Below are 19,358 nucleotides of genomic sequence, written 5' to 3'. Positions count from 1 at the left end.
TTGAATATAAAAAGCAGATTAAGACATAAAATAAAATTTAACAGGATAAAATACCTCAGTGTATTGTCTATGGGGAGAAAGAGTTCTGTCTAAAACTTTTAGAAAGAACTTTTAAAAGAACTACAACATTAATTAAATCATTACTCTTCATATCGGCTCAACTTTAGACCTTTTTCACATTTGTATATGTCCGTCTGCTGTACTCACTATAACCCTTTAATTAATTAGTAATTTCATAATGAAAGACTATGTCTATATCATTTTACAATTCTTTTTTTCTATCATTTTACTAATTTCGTTGCAGGTAACCTACTAATAAATTATTGAGAAACTGTCGATTTCTTATTTCTGTCTTAGAATTGAAAAATAAATAAATAAATATAAAATGAAACAACAGAAACATTGGAGAAACCTTTGTTTATTTTAGAATTGAGAGGGAAAATAAAGGAACACCTGAGGTCATGTGGTTTATTGTATAAACAGTCAATATCACACAGGCTAAAATTAACCTGAACAGTAAACAAATGCTCTTTGGACTGTAAATAAAAATGTTAAACAATCTAATATTTCACTAATGTGTGATACAGGAATAATACCAAATAACAAGTGACATTTGAAATGAATTAAACAAACTGCTTTGTTATATAAATATTCAGTGCTACAGATTCATATATATAAATGTTAATATAAACATCAAGGATTCAGTTATACACTCAAGTGTAGAATCCAGAGGTCGTGGCAGGATTTCACCTCTGGGGTTGTCTTCCATTTCAAACTTCAGTGACCAAAGGCTGATGCAGTCCGTGAGTAGATTGCAGATAACCATAGCATGGCATTGCGTGTGTATGCGTCTGTGTGTGTGTGTGGGTGTGTGTGTATACAAGTTAGTTTGTGTAGCAGTTCAAGCATCATGTGTGTTTGCCGTGAATGATCTTGGGGCACTTTTCAGGCTGTATGCAGTGGTTGTTGTGCAGAACCAGACCGGCAGGACACTGGCAGCCTGGGACGCAGGGCTTGAAGCAGTGGCTCTCTATAACCCCTAGTGGTACGTCGAGGTTAAAGCAGGTGACGGGACACGGAGGGCCACACTCGTCAAACACAAAGCCCCTCTCCACCGGACAGCCCACAGCTGTGAGAGACAGACACGGGAATAAAACTGTGAGAGGGACTGGAGACACTGTGCATCCATTATGGTTTAAAGAGCGTGATGACCTTTACTGGGGCTCAGCAGGAGTCAGCAGATTGTTAAAACATCTCCTGCCAGTAGCATTGTGAAGAGAGCATCCCTGTTTTTACACAGCAGTTTAAATAGGAGCAGGTGGACTTTCTTTGAGATAGATATAAAAAAAATCTGTTATGACTTTTATTTCAATGTAAAAACTCACAGGTTTATCTTCGTAATTCTTCAATGTTATTCAGTAGATTAGTTTGTTGTCAGCAATAAACACATTTTCCTGAAAAAGCCCTGAAAACTGGGTTTAAAATCTTTTTCTTGATAAGATGATACAGTACAGAGTTAATAAGGAAACAATTAAATTGTTTACCATTTATTATCATAGATATCTAAATCTATTATCATAGTTTAGATCTCAAAAAGTCACATTATGTTTCTATGTACAGTATGTCATATTTCTTGTAAGTTTGTTTTTAGCCCTTTTGCTGTGTTTTTGTATTTTTGGTGTGTGAGATTTGTGCCCGCTTATATTTTTGTCTATTCTTTATATTTTTGTTTATTTTATATTATAATTTTTTTCACAAAATTATAATTTTACAACTGGTGTGACAAACATGTTAAATCTTGGCTCTTTGGCTGATTAATTGTTTTCATAAAGTCGCCCACTCCAATAAAGTAAGAATCTGAAACATGTTTTCTGCTGGTTTTCTTCCACCACACATTTCTCTCACCACACAGCGACGGGCTCCTCCACTTCAGGACAACCCCGGCCTCCCTGCACCGACTGCTGTAGGCCTCCAGGGCGTCGCACAGACACTCATCCCCGTTGGCCCCGCAGGCACAGAGATCGTACACGCAGGCTCCGTACCACGGCTCAGGAGGCACCACGCGATGGCAGGGCTTAAAGACGGCCGACTTCAACACCTTACAGCGAGCATTAGCGCCCTTCTTGGCCTGGTAACCTGCGTCCTTACAGGGGTCAACGTCTTCACCGGGTCGACAGGTTGAGAGGGAGCGGCTACCGTTCTCCACCTAAAATAAAAAAAACGTTGATTGATAAACTTGAGGCTTTCATTCAGTCGTTCTCTTTCTGCGATGTGTGGGTTTTACCATCCAGCTGTTGCCAAAGCCAGACTCTGATAGGCTGAGTTGTCCGCTGGGCATTCGGAGGTCATCCTGGTAGTAGTTGTTGAAGTTTCCACAGAGACCACAGGTGTGGCCCTTATAGGAGCCCGGCACGCTCACTTCCAGGTGTGAACGGCCACTCCACAGCACCTACAGGGTGTGTTAGTGTGACGAAGTCGTAATATATCAGAAAACATATTATCCAAAGAGTCAAAGTAAGATGAGATGGAACAGTGTGTACCTTCAGGCCGATGTTTGTGTTGAGTAAGATGGTGTTGGTTTGTCGTTCGACGTAGATGTACGGTTCTCTGAGGAACGGCAAACTCACAACTTCATCATCGACCTGAAAGTAAAAAAAACGGACTGAGTGGATGCAAACACACAGACTTATTTGCAGTTGTTGCGCACACAAACCTTCACAACCCAATCCTGAAGTAGCTGCACTGCAACGTCTCCAATAAACACGGTGACCTCTTTAGTCCAGGACACTCCTTTACGTCCACGATCATCGTTGGTCACGTGAACGCTGCACAAAGAAGAGACTTTAAGTTTCACATTAATAACTTATTTTTCTATTTATATTATAAAACGTGTTTCTTCAGTGAAAGTCAGAGGGAACTGCTTGTTATTTCCTCTAGTGGACTTTTCCACATGAAATAGGATGTTGGTGGAGGACTTGAAGACAATAGGTTTTCCGGTTTGTGAACTCCCAGATAACGTGTTTCTCTCTCTTTTTCTGTGTTTGTGTGACTACGCCTGAGCTCAGAATATCCTGCTGCATTCATTAAAGTCGGACCCGAGGTGATGTCTGTAAATGGCTTGTGACACTTATTCAAAAGTTGTAAGACCATTTAAAACCAACGTCTACTTCTGACCTCTCATCACCGGTTACGGCCTTCTACTGCCTACTCCTTACACCCCTTGCTTGTGTAACTGTGCAGACCCTCTCACCTGAAGTCTCCATCCTCACAGTCCTGTGCCAGGACGTACGTGCACGCTCCCTGGAAGTGCAGCATGCGGCCATCGAAGGTGCGATAATGAGGGTCACCGAAGGCGATGCAGGTGGCCGGACGAGGAAGGCAGTGAGGACAGCAAAGACCTGGCACAACTGCTGGCATCTCATCCTGATGGCAAACACACACAAAGGCACGCAGACACACACACGAACACACACACACACTGGCTGAGTAACGTGATGGACCCCAGAGTCTCAGTGGAAGCCAAATAAATGTTTTCAGTGTCAATTCAAAATCTAAGGAAACATATCTCTGTACAGACTAAAGGGTTAAAATAGTGAGATAACATTTTAAACTATGATGAAAAACTGTGTGTGTGTGTGTGTGTGTGTGTGTGTGTGTGTGTGTGTGTGTTTGGTTCTTATACTAACTGTTGCACAGGTGAGGGGAGGGCAGCGTTCACTATGACAGTGCACGTCTCCAGACACACAGGTACAGCTGGTGCACTCGTCCACCTCCCACTGCTCATTACTGTGATACACTGTCCCCTGGTGCAAACAGGACACCCCCGAGGCTACAACACACACATGTATGCAACTTGTTAAGCAGACTCCATGCAAACAGTTAGGGATGGTCACTGTACTGGCTTGCAGCATTACCAGGGCATTCTGGGCAGCATTTCCCTGGAGTCTTTACTGGTTTCTGGCCGTCCAGACAAACTGCAGGTAAACACTCCTCAATGCTGCATTCAATGTAGCCCAACTGAGGAGACATACAAAAAGAACACACGGCTCTAGAGGTAGATTGAGGAAGATGGTGTGAATAGTACCTGATATTTTGTATCTCGCGCATAGAGGATAAATATATATTTTTCTTAAAAAGTATATATCTCTCTTGTGCGGGAAGACTAAAGGAAATATCACCTGTCGAGGCTCCGTGGAATAGATACAAAAACTATCACCAATCTCGGCTCAAGTTTGGTCATTGGAATCAAGTCCTGAATGTTGACTCTAAGAAGGCTTGAAGTCATGATATATTCAGTAGATATATCCAAAGAGAAAATCCCACACAAATCAATATTTTCTTTCCATTTACTCCCAAAATATTTTCCTGATAAGGCTCTTGCTGGTTGTTTTTCTTAACTTCTCCCTCCAGTATAAATGGACATTTAAAAAAAATCCCGAGAGCTGTACGTGTTTCTATCCGACTCACGTTACAGGTACACGTCACGCAGTTGTCATCACTGTCTGTCCAGCTGCTGCCATTGGCCACTCTGCCTTGACCCTCAATCACACACTCTGTATGAAACACAATTATGAACGTTTTAATGCCAATAAGACTAAGAAATGTAAAAGGAAAAGAGAAACGGGGAGAAATCCTTGGTCCTCTCACCTTTACACACTGGGCAGCATGACTCTGGAGACATGAACTGTTCACGAAGAGGACAAGTCACCGGGACGCACAGCTGGTGGAGGCAGGTCCATGTCAGGTCCTAAATCAAAGAAATGGAATCACTGCGTGGCATAGAATCATAATAATCACATTTAAAACTCTTGTAGAGGTTTGTCCGGTTTGTTTCTGTTCTTCAGTTGCAGATTAGTGTTGGTAAAAAACTATTGATCACTTAATGCCCTTATAGTTTTCCTGACATATTCAGTTAATTGCACGAGAAGTGTCGTTGCTGTGTCACCTTGCAGTGGCAGGTAAAACAAGGGTCATCTGTGGCCAACACCTCGTTCCCAATCAGTGCAGAGGTGCAGTTACTGAGAGGCTCTGAACACAATATACACAACACATAAATTACAAGTTCACAGCAGAATAATATTCATCACATTATATCATGTGATTGCCCTGTGGTACTGACGTGCACAGACAGGACAGCAGGAGTCTGGACCAGAGAACAGGATGTTGCTCTTGGGACAGTCAACCAGACTGGGACACTGCTTTCGTAAACACCTCAGATGCTGCTCTCCGTCCGGCATCACCTGGAATACAAACGGATGATCAGTCCAAGGTCAAAGGTTAAGGTCAAGAAAAATATGGTCTGAAAAAACAATTTGTATTCATAATTAATAGAAAGGCAGTTGTAAATTAATTTATAGTTACATAATAGGAATGATGTCACTATGAAGTCCGAAAATTACCTTATATAGCGCAGAAATGCATTATCTTTTACGACTAATAACATAAGATACACAATCTAAAGCTTATTTAGATTATTCATTATCATATGGTATAAATGGCATAATTATGAAATGGCATTATGACATTATAAAAAAGCAATAATTGCTAAATTACAGTCTTTACGTCTACAGCAGTGTTCTTTTTTGTAAAATATTTCCATGATTCATTTATTTTGTTGGCTTTTATTAAATAAAGATGCAAAACAATGTCTGGTTACAGCTTCACAAATGTTTGAGTCATGTCATCGGACCATATATTGAATTTTCGGCTGATAACACATCAAATTAAGAAACTTCAAACTTTCACAGAATCAAGAAGTTAAAGGTAAGAACCAGGTCTCCAGTCAGAAGGTGTTTATGCCTCAATACCTCACAAGTGCAGATCTGACAGGGGTCGTCTGCCGGATGAAAACTGTCCCCTGGGCCGTAAACTCTGCCCTCAAATACACAGTCTGTTCAAAAACACTGTGTAAGTTCATCAAATAGAAAAAAACCCTGATATGAAACATGCAGCCAATGAGCTTCAGATCCTTATTTTCTTACCAGCACACACGGGGCAGCACTCCCCGGGCACGCTGATGAAGTTGATACAGGGAGATAGACAGTGCACTTCAGAGCAGGTGGTCACTCCGTCCACACACATGCACGTCATACAGGGAGTGGAGTCTGCGAACCAGCTGCTGCCCTCGGTGTGCTCCTCTCCTCCGTACGTGCAGCCTGCGAGAGGGAAGATCAGTCACAGGAACAACTGTTTCCAGCTGTGAGTGCAACCGCAGGGAAGTATTTACCTCTGCAGCGAGGACAGCAGGCGCCGGGATCCGTCACCTGATGCATACATGGTAGTTTGGGACACCGGGGAGACGAACACTGGACCTCACCTGCCTGCAAGACTCAAACACATTAGCACCTGAAGACAGGAGACGGTGAAAATACAGAGAGAAAAGGAAAGAGCTTCACAAAGGAGGTCAGACCTGGCAGGTGCAGCTGGAGCAGCGGTTTGAACTCAGGGTCCATGCTTGGCCGTCGCTGAACTCCTTCCCATCCAGCACACACACTGAGACCAAACACCAAGACAGAAAGAAAGAAGTTAGAAGATTTCCTGAATTACTGTACGGACAGAAAAAGAAAAATAGTATGTTCCTGGATTGTCGTATCAGTTTTTTACCATTTACACCAACAGTTCCAAAAATTACCTGTGCACTCAGGGCAGCACTGTCCTGGTTTGGTAACGGGTCGAGCGCAGGGCGTCGACGGGCAGACGAGCGGCACACAAGTGACGGTGCCTCTGACACATGTGCAGCGCTGGCAGGGGTTCGAGGAGGCCGTGAAGGTGTGACTGTGAGAGTGCACGACACCCTCGTACAGGCAGGAGTCACAGACGGGGCAGCAGCTTTCTGAAGGGACCGGGTGAGAGCACCGGACTGGACAAGGTCTCCTCTGACAGGTCACCACCTCGTTCTGCTCAGGGGAAGAAGGTGGGAAAAGAGAACGGCTGAAAGGATGGACTAAATCAAACCATGTGCATTCGCCATTCAGATGTTTTTTTTATTTTTCATACAGTCAGAATTGTCAGACTGACCAGACAGGAGCAGGAGGAGCAGGGGTCAGAGGGTGAAGAGAAGGTGGAGCCGGACTGATACTCTCTCCCTTGATGCTGACATACGCCGGTGCAGACGGGGCAGCACTCTCCAGGAGGAGTCACCGGACGCATGCAGGCAACGCTTGGACAAGATGCACGTGCACACACCACACCTCCGTTCTACACATAAAGACACATGTCGGCTTCAGAATGAATAGTGGAGTGGTAATTTGGATTTATCCATCCATTTTCAGGATTTTGTGGGTTTAAAGGGAAACTCCACCAAAAACCTTTCTCCACAAGTCACTATGTTGTGCTCCTTGTCTGCTCCAGTGGAAGTCATAGAGTATGAAGTAATTCACACAAAGCAAATCTCTTGTGAAACACACTGGACATTCCAATCAGAAGCAGAAAAGTGGATCATGCAAAAAATCGAATTAAAGTCAAATAAATAAAATACACAATTTCCTAAAACACACTTGTAACGTGTTGTGTCCACAGCTCTTATTGGGTTTCATAATAATGTGTAATATAGTATATATTATGTACCAGACAGGAGCAGAGCTGACAGGGGTCTGTAGGGTGTTGGAATCGTTCTCCGCTAAAACACTCCCGTCCGTTAAAGCTGCATCCATCACACACTCCACAGGCACATCCGTCCAGAGCTGGGTGTGGACATGACACAGCTGGGCATCTTCTCTGCACACACACCACCTCGCCTCTCTATGGAGGGATGAAAAATAAACCAGATGACGTGAAGATGCGATGGTGCACAGGTCAAAAGGTTAAAGGGTCTCACTCACTGAGCAGGTGCATTCCTCGCAGCCTTTCTCTCCTCCGGGGAGAACCTGACCGTCAACATGCGAGACACCTTGGAAATGACAACCTAAGAACAAAAGACAGCCTGAGTTATTCACACAATCTGCACATGCATGCGTCTTTGTTACATCTGCAGTGATAACGTACCGTCACAGACCGGGCAGCCACATGGGCTGGTGACGGGGTGAGGACACAGAGCTGCTGGACACGTTTTCTTCAGGCAGCGCACTGAACCCCTCTGCAAGTGAATAAGCGAGACATGTTGTTTTGAGAGATTAACCAGCAGGAATGTGTATGTGAATGTGTGTGTGTGTGTATATTGCTGCTACCTGGCAGGTACACTCAGAGCAGAGGTTCCCTGGGTCAGGGATCGTCTGCCCATTGGTCAGGACCACACTGTTATAGAGGCAGCCTTTTCAACAGAGACAGGTTCATTTAGTCGTGTTGTGATCATGGAGATGATGAAGACACAAAGCGTGTGAATCAAGTGAATCCTGAACTAGGAATGTGTCTGGCTTTGCCTTTACGTACGGTCACATTCTGCACAGCATTGTCCGGGGGGGTTATATGGGTGGCTACAATCTCCATAACAGGGCAGCTTGGAGCAGACGACCTCCCCTCCGTAGCAGTAACACACACTACAAGGGTCTTGGTCATCGGGAAACTCAGTGCCATCGGGATATTCTTTACCGTGAAACATGCACCCTGCAAGTTGAAGATTCGAGGCCGACATGTTTTTGAGATGAATTAAAAACTTCAGTAACTGGGGTATTTTGTTGAAAGTAACGTTGTAGTCAAGTGTTTCAAATGCTCACCGTCACAGGACATGCAGCACTGCCTCCGGACTGGGTGGTTACAGTTGGAGGGTGGACAGCGTTTTCTCTCACAGCGGACAGATCCCTCACGGCACAAACATTCAGAGCAGGGGTCTGACGCTTCGACCCACGTCTCCCCGTTGGCTCGCTCTCGACTCTCATGTAAACAGCCTGCGAGAGGGAGCGAGTTATGGAAACATGCTCAGACTGAATGTGCAGTCTCTTAGGAACAATCTAAACTGCTTCGTCTTCAAGTTTCCCGACAGGACTCGTGAGGTTGTACCTTCGCAGGTCCGGCAGCACTCTTGTGTGATGGGGTGGGAACACGCTGTGAAGGGGCAGGGCTTGCGCTGACAGTGAACTGTCCCGTTGGTGCAGCCACATGATCGACAGTTGTCAGTCGGGTGGTAAAAACGCTCGGTGTGTCTGTAGGTCCGTTGTTCAAACACACAGTCTGATGGAGGAGCTGAGGGGGCATCAGGGAAAAGAATGAGTGTTGTGTGCCGTCATGAGCTTCTTTCCTCCACTGTTACTCCTCCTGATTTTTGTTCTCTCTTGCACAGCCTTACCTGGACACTGGGGGCAGCAGTCTCCTGGTATCACATTCGGGTGTGAGCACAGCAGTGGTCGACACCTCTTCTTCAGACACTGGACATTCCCATTCTGTAACAAACATAACATAAGATAACAATGAAAACCCGCAGCAACACAGGGGGACAAGTCATGGTGTGAGGCTCAGTATTCTTACGATGCAGCTGCATGTCCTGCACGTGTCAGTGGGATGAGGAAACTCCAGACCGTTGGGATACTCTTTCCCAGCATGGGTGCAGCCTGATGGCAGATTGGGAAACTGTGAGATTGGGTGAAATGCATTGAGTGTTCGTGATGATGAAATAACACAGCCTCACCATTGCAGTTGTTCTGACAGCAGGTTCCAGGTCGAGGCGCGTTACAGTGCGGCTGAGGGCATTGTGCTTGGTGGCAGTCGATCCTGCCGCTCACACACTCACACTCCTCACACACACTGAGGGGATTGAGGAAAACTTGTCCATCCACAAAAACACGGTTTTCAAAGGAGCAGTCTAGAAAAGATGCAAATACACAGAAGTGTGACCGAGCCGACTGAGGATAGTTGATGAGGATAATGTACAATGTACAACATGAATCACGATCATGTCACGACTTTGTGTACCTGGACATTTAGCGCAGCACTCTCCGGGTGGTGTGTACGAGTTGGAGCAGTTGACTGGAGGACAAGGTCTCCTCTCACATGCCACAGTCCCGTGCTGAGGAGAAGGAGAAGCTGTCAGCAGGTCTGAGGTTTAACAGAGTAGAGCAGCGGGTTGGTGAATAGAGACACGCTCACCTGACAGGTGCAGATGTGGCAGGGCTGCTCGGGGGTCGCAAACCTCTGGCCCTCACTGTAGATACGATGATTGTAGGTGCAGCTTTCGCACGTTGCACAGCAGGAGCCTAAGACAAGGAAAAGGACACATGTACAGAGGGTGCACATTGACAGAGAGAGAGAGAGAGAGAGAGAGAGAGAGAGAGAGAGAGAGAGAGAGAGAGAGAGAGAGAGAGAGAGATGAATGTGCAGCTGTGCTATGAAGAAAAGTGAGTATTTAAGAATAGTATCAATATTTTTTGGTCGGCCATGTGTTGATACTGAAGTGGTGGCCACAAACAAACCACCATATGGAAAATACATTTGATTCGAGTCAGACAGCTTCAGCTGAGTCTGGTTCTTCACATGTGGCCCAGACCACCTCCAAATATGGTCTGAGTGATGGGATCTCAGGACGCGTTCAGGACCGGGTCCAGGTCTTACCAGTGGTCTTGGTGGGATGCAGGCACTCGCGGGGTGGGCAGTGTGTGTGTGTACACCGGGTTTCTCCATTCGCACAGGTGCAGCTGGAGCAGCGGTTCTCCAGTTGCCAGCTGGAGCCTTCGTCATATTCCACCCCCTCCAACACACATGCTACAATGAGAAAGGAGGAGACGCCATGTGTTCAGATAAGAATTGAAGCCGAGTGTGTGTGTGTGTCTGTGTGTGTGTGTGTCTGTGTGTGTGTGTGTGTCTGTGTGTGTGCAGAGTAATACCTTTGCAGATCGGACAGCAGTGTTGTGGGTCTATTATGGGGTTGGAACACTGGACAGGAGGACACTTCTCTTCATGGCAAATGACATTGCCACCCTTACAGATACATTTATAAGATAATACAGACATATGAGGGAAAGTTAGCTGCAGTGAAAAATGTGTAAGTACAATTTAGTTTAATGCAGAGTGGAATCATTTAATCTAGACTTTTCGATACTTTATTTTAGAGCTTACCTTACACCTGCACTGTAGACACGGTCCACTCCCTGCAGGGGTGAACACTTCCCCATGAGCATACACCCTCCTGTCATATTCACAGACTGCAGGAAAAACACACAACCTGATCAGGTTTCAGCTTGAGCAGTAAAAGACGAAAATGAAAGATGAAATGCCATTAGATACACAAACCATCACATGTGGGACAACACTCTCCCTTGTGCTTAGCTGGATGATTGCAGCGCGGTGTCGGACACGATGAGTCCAAACGTTCACAGGACACTTCGCCTGCCTGACAGATGGAGACAAGATGGGATTAGGTGCTTCAACCTGATGCAGCCAACGTTCATCCACTGTCAAAGATTTCAAAAAAACAGCCTCATTTTTAACCCTTAATCACATTTTCACAGATTATTAGAAATGATTTTTGACTGGTTTTCTTTCAACATGTGGGTCGTGGAATCTCGCCAAATCCAGTCACGTGAAGTTCACCTAACCGTGAAACCACCACAGCTTTGCCAAACTGAACTCACAGAGCAGTAGCAGCGGAGGCAGGGGTCTCTCCTGGAGGGGAACGTCTGTCCGTCCACATACACCTTGGACTCATATTCACACTGCTCACACCTACAGAGTTTCAAATCAAACACAACAAAAAACTCTAAATCTTTTGTCTGCATCCCAACATTCATCTTTGGGTGAGATGGAACAGCTGCAGGTTTGAATGTGACATGGGTGAGATGAGGCAGGTTTGATACCGTGGGCAGCAGTCTCCAGCACGATGTACAGGGTTTCGACAGGACAGAGCAGGACAGGGAAGAGGGGAACACGCCACATTTCCATTCTTGTAAATAAAGCAGAAACAGATTCAAACACAGATGTACTCAATAATAAATTATTCACAACTGATCTACACCACAGACTGCATATACAGATAGAAGACGTGTCAGCTCCCCAAGATGTCTCGATCAACCCACTTATGGCCGGCTGCACGACAGTTCATAAATCCTGCATCCTCCATGTTAGTGGAAGGGACATGGAAAAAAAATCCAAGTACACATGAGATGTTTTCTGTCATTTACAGTAGTAATGATCAAACTAAAGTATGTCAGCGTGCTCTCGCTTTTAAGGTTTGGTTTTAATTAGTTATTTAAAGCTACAGAAACAGATTTAAATGTCATTGACTATCTACTGGTGAGCATGTATCAGCAGGATCTCTCCTCATGTGCAAGAGGGCAAAGTTTGTATTTTGACTTCATTTCTGGATAATGGGAGGAAGTGGAGTTGTGTCTTCCATCTTTACACAGTCTTTGGTGTACACGTACACTTACCACACAAGTACACTCTTGACAGCGGTCTCCTGTAGGAATCGCGGCACCGTTGGGGAAGTCGTGACCATTCTCGCTACAGCCTGAGAGACACACATGAGCACAAGCTGTTTCTCTGCAGTCCATCACACACTCACACTGCTCGGGTGAATGAATCAAACCCACCCTGACAGACCGGACAGCAGGTATTTGGCGGTGGAGCAGCTGGGTTTTTACAAGGTGTGCGGCACTGCTCCTTCTCACAGTGAACACGACCCTCCTGGAGAGAAGACAGATAAATGTCACTGGATATGAAGAGATGAGAACCTAAGTGGATGATTATCATTCAGCTCACCAGACAGGTGCAGACGTCACAGGGGCTCTCTTCTGGTCTCCACTTGGCTTTGTGATCATAACGGACACCAGTATGGATGCAGCCTGCAAACAAATGTTGTATCCGATTACTTAACTGTCATTGTGGAACTTAAGTCTTTCAAATTAAATTTAACAACACAAGAAATAGAAGAGAAAAACCTCCGTCTTGGGAAAAATGAACCCATTTTCTTTCTGCTGTTTATTGTATTAATTGCATGAATATAAATCCATACTCCTTAGCCATTTAGCTTTATCTTCTGTATGCATGTGTTTTAATTATTAGGGCCCGAGCACTGACAGGCACTGACAGACAGTGAGGCCCTATTGAAATTGTAAGGATTATTATTATAATTTTTCAGGCAAATTAATTGACTTTTTGAGGGCTCTAGCATGCTCAAATTCTAACCAAAATTTGCAGTAAATTAGAAAGTGGTTAAAATGTACTTTTCATTTATTTTCTTTTATTTATAATTTTTTTTCTTTTTTAAATTTAATTAAATTAAAAAAAAATACTACGCGAAATTGATTTATATATATTTTTTTATTCTTACTTTTGCATTGCGGGCAGCAGTCTCCAGGTACAGTCTCTTTCTGTGTGCAGTCCAGTGAGGGGCAGGGCCGAGGAGAGCACTCCCTGGTACCACCCTGTGGCCAAAAGAGGGGGGAACAGGTGAGACATAGTAAAAAAATACCAGAAGAGTTGTTAAGGCTCAATAAAAATGGCTGTCACGTGCGTGTAAAATACTTACCTTACACGTACATGTCTGACAGCCATCCAGAGTGCTGTAGGACACATTATGAATTGTGCCGTCCAGCTCACATCCTGAATAAGAGACAAAATCTTAAGTGCACCCACATTTTTTATCTTCTCAGTGTGTACGTTTGCATAGTCCAGGTAATAATCTAAGAGTGTATCCTGATCAATAAAAGAAGAATAAATATGTTTTTGTTTCATTGCAGGTGGTCTTGTCCTCTACGCGCTCTTTCCACGAATGCAGATGTTCTTCACCTTTTCTCTCTCGGTCACTGGAGGAACATCTGGCTCTGTTCTCTCTCTCCAGTAACGACAGAGGAGCGTTGTTTTGATATAATACACTGTACACATGCTCGTTCTCTCACACTAAATTTTAACGGTGCATAACTATAACCAGAAGTGCCTGTAACCCTTTTAACGACTACCACTGGCGAGTCTATTAAAAATAAGGGAGATTTACAGTTGGAAACAAGTAGAGGAAAAATTGGAAAAGGGGGAAGAGGTTTCCCTCCGGGGGATTCCCTCTGGACGATGGCGCTAACGACTTCCTCCGGTCTGTGGCTGTTTTACTTATCTTGCTAAAAAAAAAAAGGAGTTTACATTACCGATCTCTGAAAAATCAACTCTTGCCAATTTGGTTTTCATCAAACACTTTCAGTGAGCTTATCAAATAGTATCTCCACTTGAACTTTTCAGGAGATCCTTATTTTAATGACGAGGACAGAGACAATGTGTTTGAGTGTGTGAGAGAGTTATAATGGGTTATAATCACAGGGTGAGAGAGAGAGAGAGAGAGAGAGAGAGGCAGGAGAGGCTGCCTACTGTGCCAGCAGCCAACAGGCATTTCCTCTAGCAAGCCAAGCATGCATGAGATCAAAGTGCGAGTGTATATCAGCTGGGAGCCGTCGGAGTCTTCTGGCCTACATGCAGAAACAATTAAGACAGAGATGAATGAAAATGGCAGAGACAGTGACGGAGAGGGCGGTCGTAGGGGGTGAGAGAGGAGACAGTGGGGGACATGTTTATTACATTGATGGTGAAAATGTGCACGATAAGCTGAGCAGAGTGATGATTACATAACCCTCTGGGAGCGAGGACGTTAGAGAGACACAGAGAGACACTGGGAATCCCCACTGAGGCCAGTCCAACATCCAACAACGCTAGTCCCACATGTTGCTTCACATCAAGCTGTGGAAAGTCTCCTCAAATAACTAGAAAACATTCACATGGATTATATTACAATTATAAGGGATTTTGTAAGTGTGAGTGTGAGAAGAGACGGGTAGAAAGAAAACAGGAGGAAAGGGCAATAAAGACAAAGACAAACACAAAAGCTGAGTCCTCTTTACCTCTGATGTTAGATTGACATGTGACCTTTCCAGACGTGCAAGTGCAAACATTGCTGAGGTCAATTTGCCAGCGGTGGCCATCGTCCACTTCACGTCCCTCCCATTCACATCGCTGCCTCACACACTCACATCCCTCCAGGTACTTGACACGAGATTGTAGGTCGGCATTCTGCAATACAACCAAAATATCGATACAATTCCAAGATGTCATATCATGGTACATCATATCACTTTTCATGAAAAGTCGCACTACCTGAGCTTTGACCATGTCCAGCATACGAGCCATCTCCTCCATCCTCTTCTCCAGCGTCTTCAGCCTGTCGTCCTTCTGGACCTGGGAAACAGACTTTACTCCTTCAGGAGAAGCCGGAGGCCCCAGGGCGACACCTCGCTGCAGCTGGTCACTCTGGACGTCCTGGGGATAAGTGGCGGTTTGGTCCACTGGCCTGTGGCTTGTTTGAGATTTACTGGGGGAAGCACCCTGCTGTAACCCTCGGCTGCTGTCAGTCCAAGAATCTGGGCTCTGGGCGACTGCGTGCTTAGACGCAGGCAGATTATCTGGGAAATAACAAGAAAGTGTGAGAGTTTGTGTTTGATGAGAGGAGCAAGAGATTCCTGAATATTTACTGAATGAATCAAAGAACACATTCGGAGCCTGAACAAACACCCAGGAGAACACTGTGAAGATTAAGATCCACAAGGAAAGAGGTAGAATAAACACACTGTTTGGGAGGGTTACTGCCTGAGGGCCAAAAGATATGATCTAATCCACATAGACTAGGTGGTCCCTGCACTGAGGGTCTCGCTGTATATGATGCCAGACGAAATAAGCAAAGTAAAATATTATCAGTGATTTACAGGTTCATATAAAAGGGAATGACAAGGAAACCTCTGGGGGAAGAATAAATTCGGATCACATGATAAACCCGCACAACATGCTATTGTAAACAGATGTACAGATATGCACACACAGACGTCCATGTACTGCATACACACATACAATATCTAGAAAGTCAATTACAACTCTCCAGGTAACTTTGAAAATATCTATGATTGATGATGTTTATTTTCGAGGGAATATTCACATTATTTCTAAAAAAACAGATGTACACTCAGGATTGATATAGAGAATGTTTCTTTACCTGTAAAATTGTCACAGACCCACGGGCGCCTTGAATATGCTTTCATTGAAATCTCAGCTGTCTTCAAATATCCCTGTTTTCATAAAGAAAAACAGATATGCTCACATGTTGGCCTGTATGCTTTGAATTCACATTAAAAAGATGAAGACGATATGGAAATGTGATGTGAAAAGTTACACAGATTCAGGACAGAGTATATTTTAGTCCCCTGGATAGTTATAGTATGTTTCCCTTATTTTGTGATGTGGAACTGCAAGTGGTGCTATTCAACGGGGCAGCGACTCATGATTGGAAGCACCAATATTTTCGCCAGATGTCGTGAACTATATCACTAAACTCACGCTGAATTTGCTGTCCTTCCTCCGCGGCGTGCTGGCAAGAGTGATGACAACGTTTTGAGGCAGCTCCAGGTGGATCCGCTCCTCGCTTTTTATCGAAACAACAACAGCTTCTTGACAGTCCACAAAAAAAGCCAGTCTGTCGGGCTCCAGGCTCACAGCCAGCCGTACCCGTTCCTCCCTGGAGAAGGGGTTTCTCACTGGGAAGAGAAAGCTGGCAGGGCCCCGAGCTCCTCTTCTTCCTCCTCCTCCTCCTCCTCCTCCTCCAGCCTGGTAGTCCAAACGCAGCGTGTCGTTGAGGGTGGAGGAGATGAATTGGAGAATGGGTGAGGATGGAGAGGAGAGGGAGAGGAGAGTGGCACTGGAGCCTGACGACTGATGCCCCACGAAGTACAACCCCATGCTTCCCTGAAGGTTAGAGTGCAGGAGGTGGGAATATTCTGCAGGTAGAGTGAGGTGGGGCGCTCTGGGACGTATCCTGTACATCACGCCACTGGGACTCTGCAGTTTGGATACGCCGCTAATGTGGCTGGACATGTTCAGAGCCTCCAGAAGGTCAATCACTATAGGAGAGAAGTAAAACACAGAGTCAGACTTGGGACATACTGCACACAAGTATGAGGTAACGCTCTGTGTGACCGAGGATGACACTGTGCAGGGCTTTTGGGTATAATGAGTGTGTGTCTGTGAGGGTGAGACGCAGAGTGAAGCCATTCTTCAGGCTTGTCACACGTGGCTGCTTCGCTGACCTCAAACCCAACAGCAACAGGTAAGTATGATGGATAGAGTGAGTATCTGTCTGCTTCTCAGTGGGTGAGATACAGCGTCTGATGCAACCTGAAGATAGTTGAACTACATGTGACTGGAAACTAAAGGTATGATTTGGTTTGGGACATGCATTTATATAAGCATATAGTGACTAAGAACATGAGCTCTGAAGAAGCCAACTTAAATGTTATCCAAGTATTTCTAAATTAAGCTTTTGTCCTCTTTCTTCAAAAATACATTTCTACCTAATCACAGATATTTAGCAAGTATAGTTTCTTTCCAAAATAAAATGATCTCCTCTTTCCTCAACTACGCTGTAAAACGTGTTATGTTGAATTGTGCTATGTCAAGTGGTAACATTTGATACCTTTGTCTGAATCAATATATATATATTTTAAGTTTAGTGCACAAATGTTTATAAGTTCATTGTAATGATCATTTATCAGTAATTCAATAATAGTTGAAAAATATATGTAGGGTTCAATAACACTTTAAAATCGGCTAAACACGACAGAATGAAACATTTACAAGGGGTCATATTCGATTTCTTGAGAGTAGAACATTAAACTGCTGCCTGCAGGTGAATCTATGAATAATAATCATTGCATTTCTAAACACAGTATAAACCAAGAACTCGCAGCGTTTCTGTACAATACTTCTACACTTTCACTTAAGCAGGCTGCAAGGCTTCTGGAATAGTTTAAATAGTTGTGCATGAACTTTATCTCCAAATAGCATTAGAGCACAAAGGTTGAACAAGTCATTGACAGTTTTGTAAACTCACCGTTTTCATGATGGGAACCAGACTGCCCCTGCACCGTCTGCGCAAACACCCAGAGAAACTGTATCCCCAGCAGGATTGGAGTCCTCAGTTTGCCGCTCTCCATTTCTCCAGGCGAAAAGTTGCACCAACATCCAGCTCAGAAAAAAAGCATGACTTTCATTTTTCCTTCAATCCGATCTGGAGCCATGGACAATGGCTTGTGCGTTTCAGGATCTCCCCCTCGCTCCTCCGTGAGCAGAGCTCTGTCTCCAGAGGGGAAACATGGAACATCTGGATGCGGGCAGGGCGTCACTACTCTCTGCAGTCACACACACTTACATTCCCCCCCGGGGCCACATCCTCACCGCACTTTCACACCGAGATCAAAAAGGCAAATAGTCTTGAGAGTCTGAGGATTAATTGTGAAACATTGACAACCTAGCTTTAACCATAGGAGTGGAAAAAAAGACGAATGCGTAAAAAGGGTTCAGGTGTGCAGTGCGCATGAGGAGGGGAGGGAACCGGCTCTTATCTCCGCCTCATTCAGAACCACTGCTGTGAGTGGACTCTTTTTTTTTCTTCTTCTTCTTCTTCTCTTACTTCTCCTGTTTTCCCTCTTTTTTTATGTTGGGGGGGAAAAAAATTATCTCCACCCGGCACTGTTCAGCAGTGTTGATTCCCAGGGACCCTGTTTTTGGTAATGCGCTAAAACCTGGTGTGGAGAACTGGAGAGGAGTCATCCATGCTGGAGCAGCAACAAGTCTGTGTGTTGTGTGTATGCAGAGACAGAGAGAGAGAGAGAGAGAAAGATAGAGAGTAAGATGGTGGGGGTAAACACATGTAGTCATGTTTCACTGCTTTGGACTCGGTCCCAGTGTGCATCCCACTGTGCCCTCCACCCACTCCCCTCTGTCTCCAACAGCTCCTGGCTCTTCTCTCATGTTGTTGTTCCTGCTCATGTCTGCTCTGTTGTTTCTCGAACTACACCCTCGTAAGCAAAAGCTCTGTGTCATCGAATCGCTGGTGATGATGATAGGACACCTAGTTGTTGCTGATGGCTGAAGCAGATGGGTCTGTCTTTGTTTTCCACATGGGACAACAAAACCTGACTTTGTTTCAGAATCTTCCCACCATCTGTCCACCAACCAAACATAAACTCACCCCCTTGTCTTGGGTATGTGGCTGTAATTGGGATTATTACAGCCAGTTAGTCTGTAATAATCACAATTAAAAAGTTTTCCCATAGGACTTCCTCGCTTCACTCGATTGGTTGCCAGGTCCCTCTGGATGGCAGCATGGCACTGTGAAGTCTTTACAAACCTGATTCGCCTCCTGGAGAAACTAAATAAAGTTGCTCTAACACCCTGTGTGTTAGTTTCTCGAGTGCAGTCTCCATTTTAAACCTTCCTGTGTGGAATGGGCTGTTTGATTGGCCTGTGGTGTTGCCTACCTCAGAATTACCCCGTGTCACTAGTGAGTCCTCCTTCAACAGTTCGACATCATGCTGTCACTTTTTTATTGTTTGAGTCCTGACGTGTGCAGAGACTTTTATAATCTGAGTTTAGTCAATGGTGCAGAGTGAAGCTAGAAAACATTATCT

At 44.7% G+C, this 19,358-nt stretch overlaps 1 protein-coding gene across 1 annotated transcript; it reads right to left on the bottom strand.

The window, feature by feature from the left end:
• Positions 1-402: 402 nt before the first annotated feature.
• kcp (kielin cysteine rich BMP regulator) lies at positions 403-18,535 on the bottom strand. Its single transcript, XM_053427722.1, has 46 exons — positions 17,780-18,535; positions 16,231-16,790; positions 15,890-15,962; positions 15,001-15,305; positions 14,748-14,916; positions 13,394-13,467; positions 13,196-13,289; positions 12,625-12,707; positions 12,456-12,549; positions 12,294-12,373; positions 11,721-11,806; positions 11,499-11,589; positions 11,158-11,257; positions 10,984-11,069; positions 10,752-10,845; positions 10,480-10,629; positions 10,018-10,124; positions 9,844-9,937; positions 9,560-9,733; positions 9,400-9,482; positions 9,221-9,314; positions 8,935-9,117; positions 8,652-8,822; positions 8,368-8,541; positions 8,166-8,248; positions 7,984-8,074; positions 7,821-7,903; positions 7,567-7,740; positions 7,018-7,197; positions 6,632-6,896; positions 6,410-6,492; positions 6,227-6,320; positions 5,982-6,155; positions 5,808-5,890; positions 5,120-5,240; positions 4,946-5,028; positions 4,648-4,747; positions 4,468-4,553; positions 3,915-4,017; positions 3,687-3,829; positions 3,251-3,423; positions 2,714-2,825; positions 2,541-2,642; positions 2,285-2,449; positions 1,906-2,206; positions 403-1,129 (listed from the first exon to the last, which is right to left on the bottom strand). Exons 1-46 carry the CDS (start codon positions 17,880-17,882, stop codon positions 909-911), a joined length of 6,342 nt encoding a protein of 2,113 aa, XP_053283697.1. The 5' UTR covers positions 17,883-18,535; the 3' UTR covers positions 403-908.
• Between the last annotated feature and the right edge of the window lie 823 nt (positions 18,536-19,358).

Source organism: Pleuronectes platessa, chromosome 7 (genome assembly GCF_947347685.1).
Source record: "Pleuronectes platessa chromosome 7, fPlePla1.1, whole genome shotgun sequence".
Lineage (NCBI taxonomy): Eukaryota > Metazoa > Chordata > Actinopteri > Pleuronectiformes > Pleuronectidae > Pleuronectes > Pleuronectes platessa.
The sequence above is the reverse complement of the archived record's forward strand: the minus strand, read 5'-3'. Positions and strand labels throughout refer to the sequence as shown.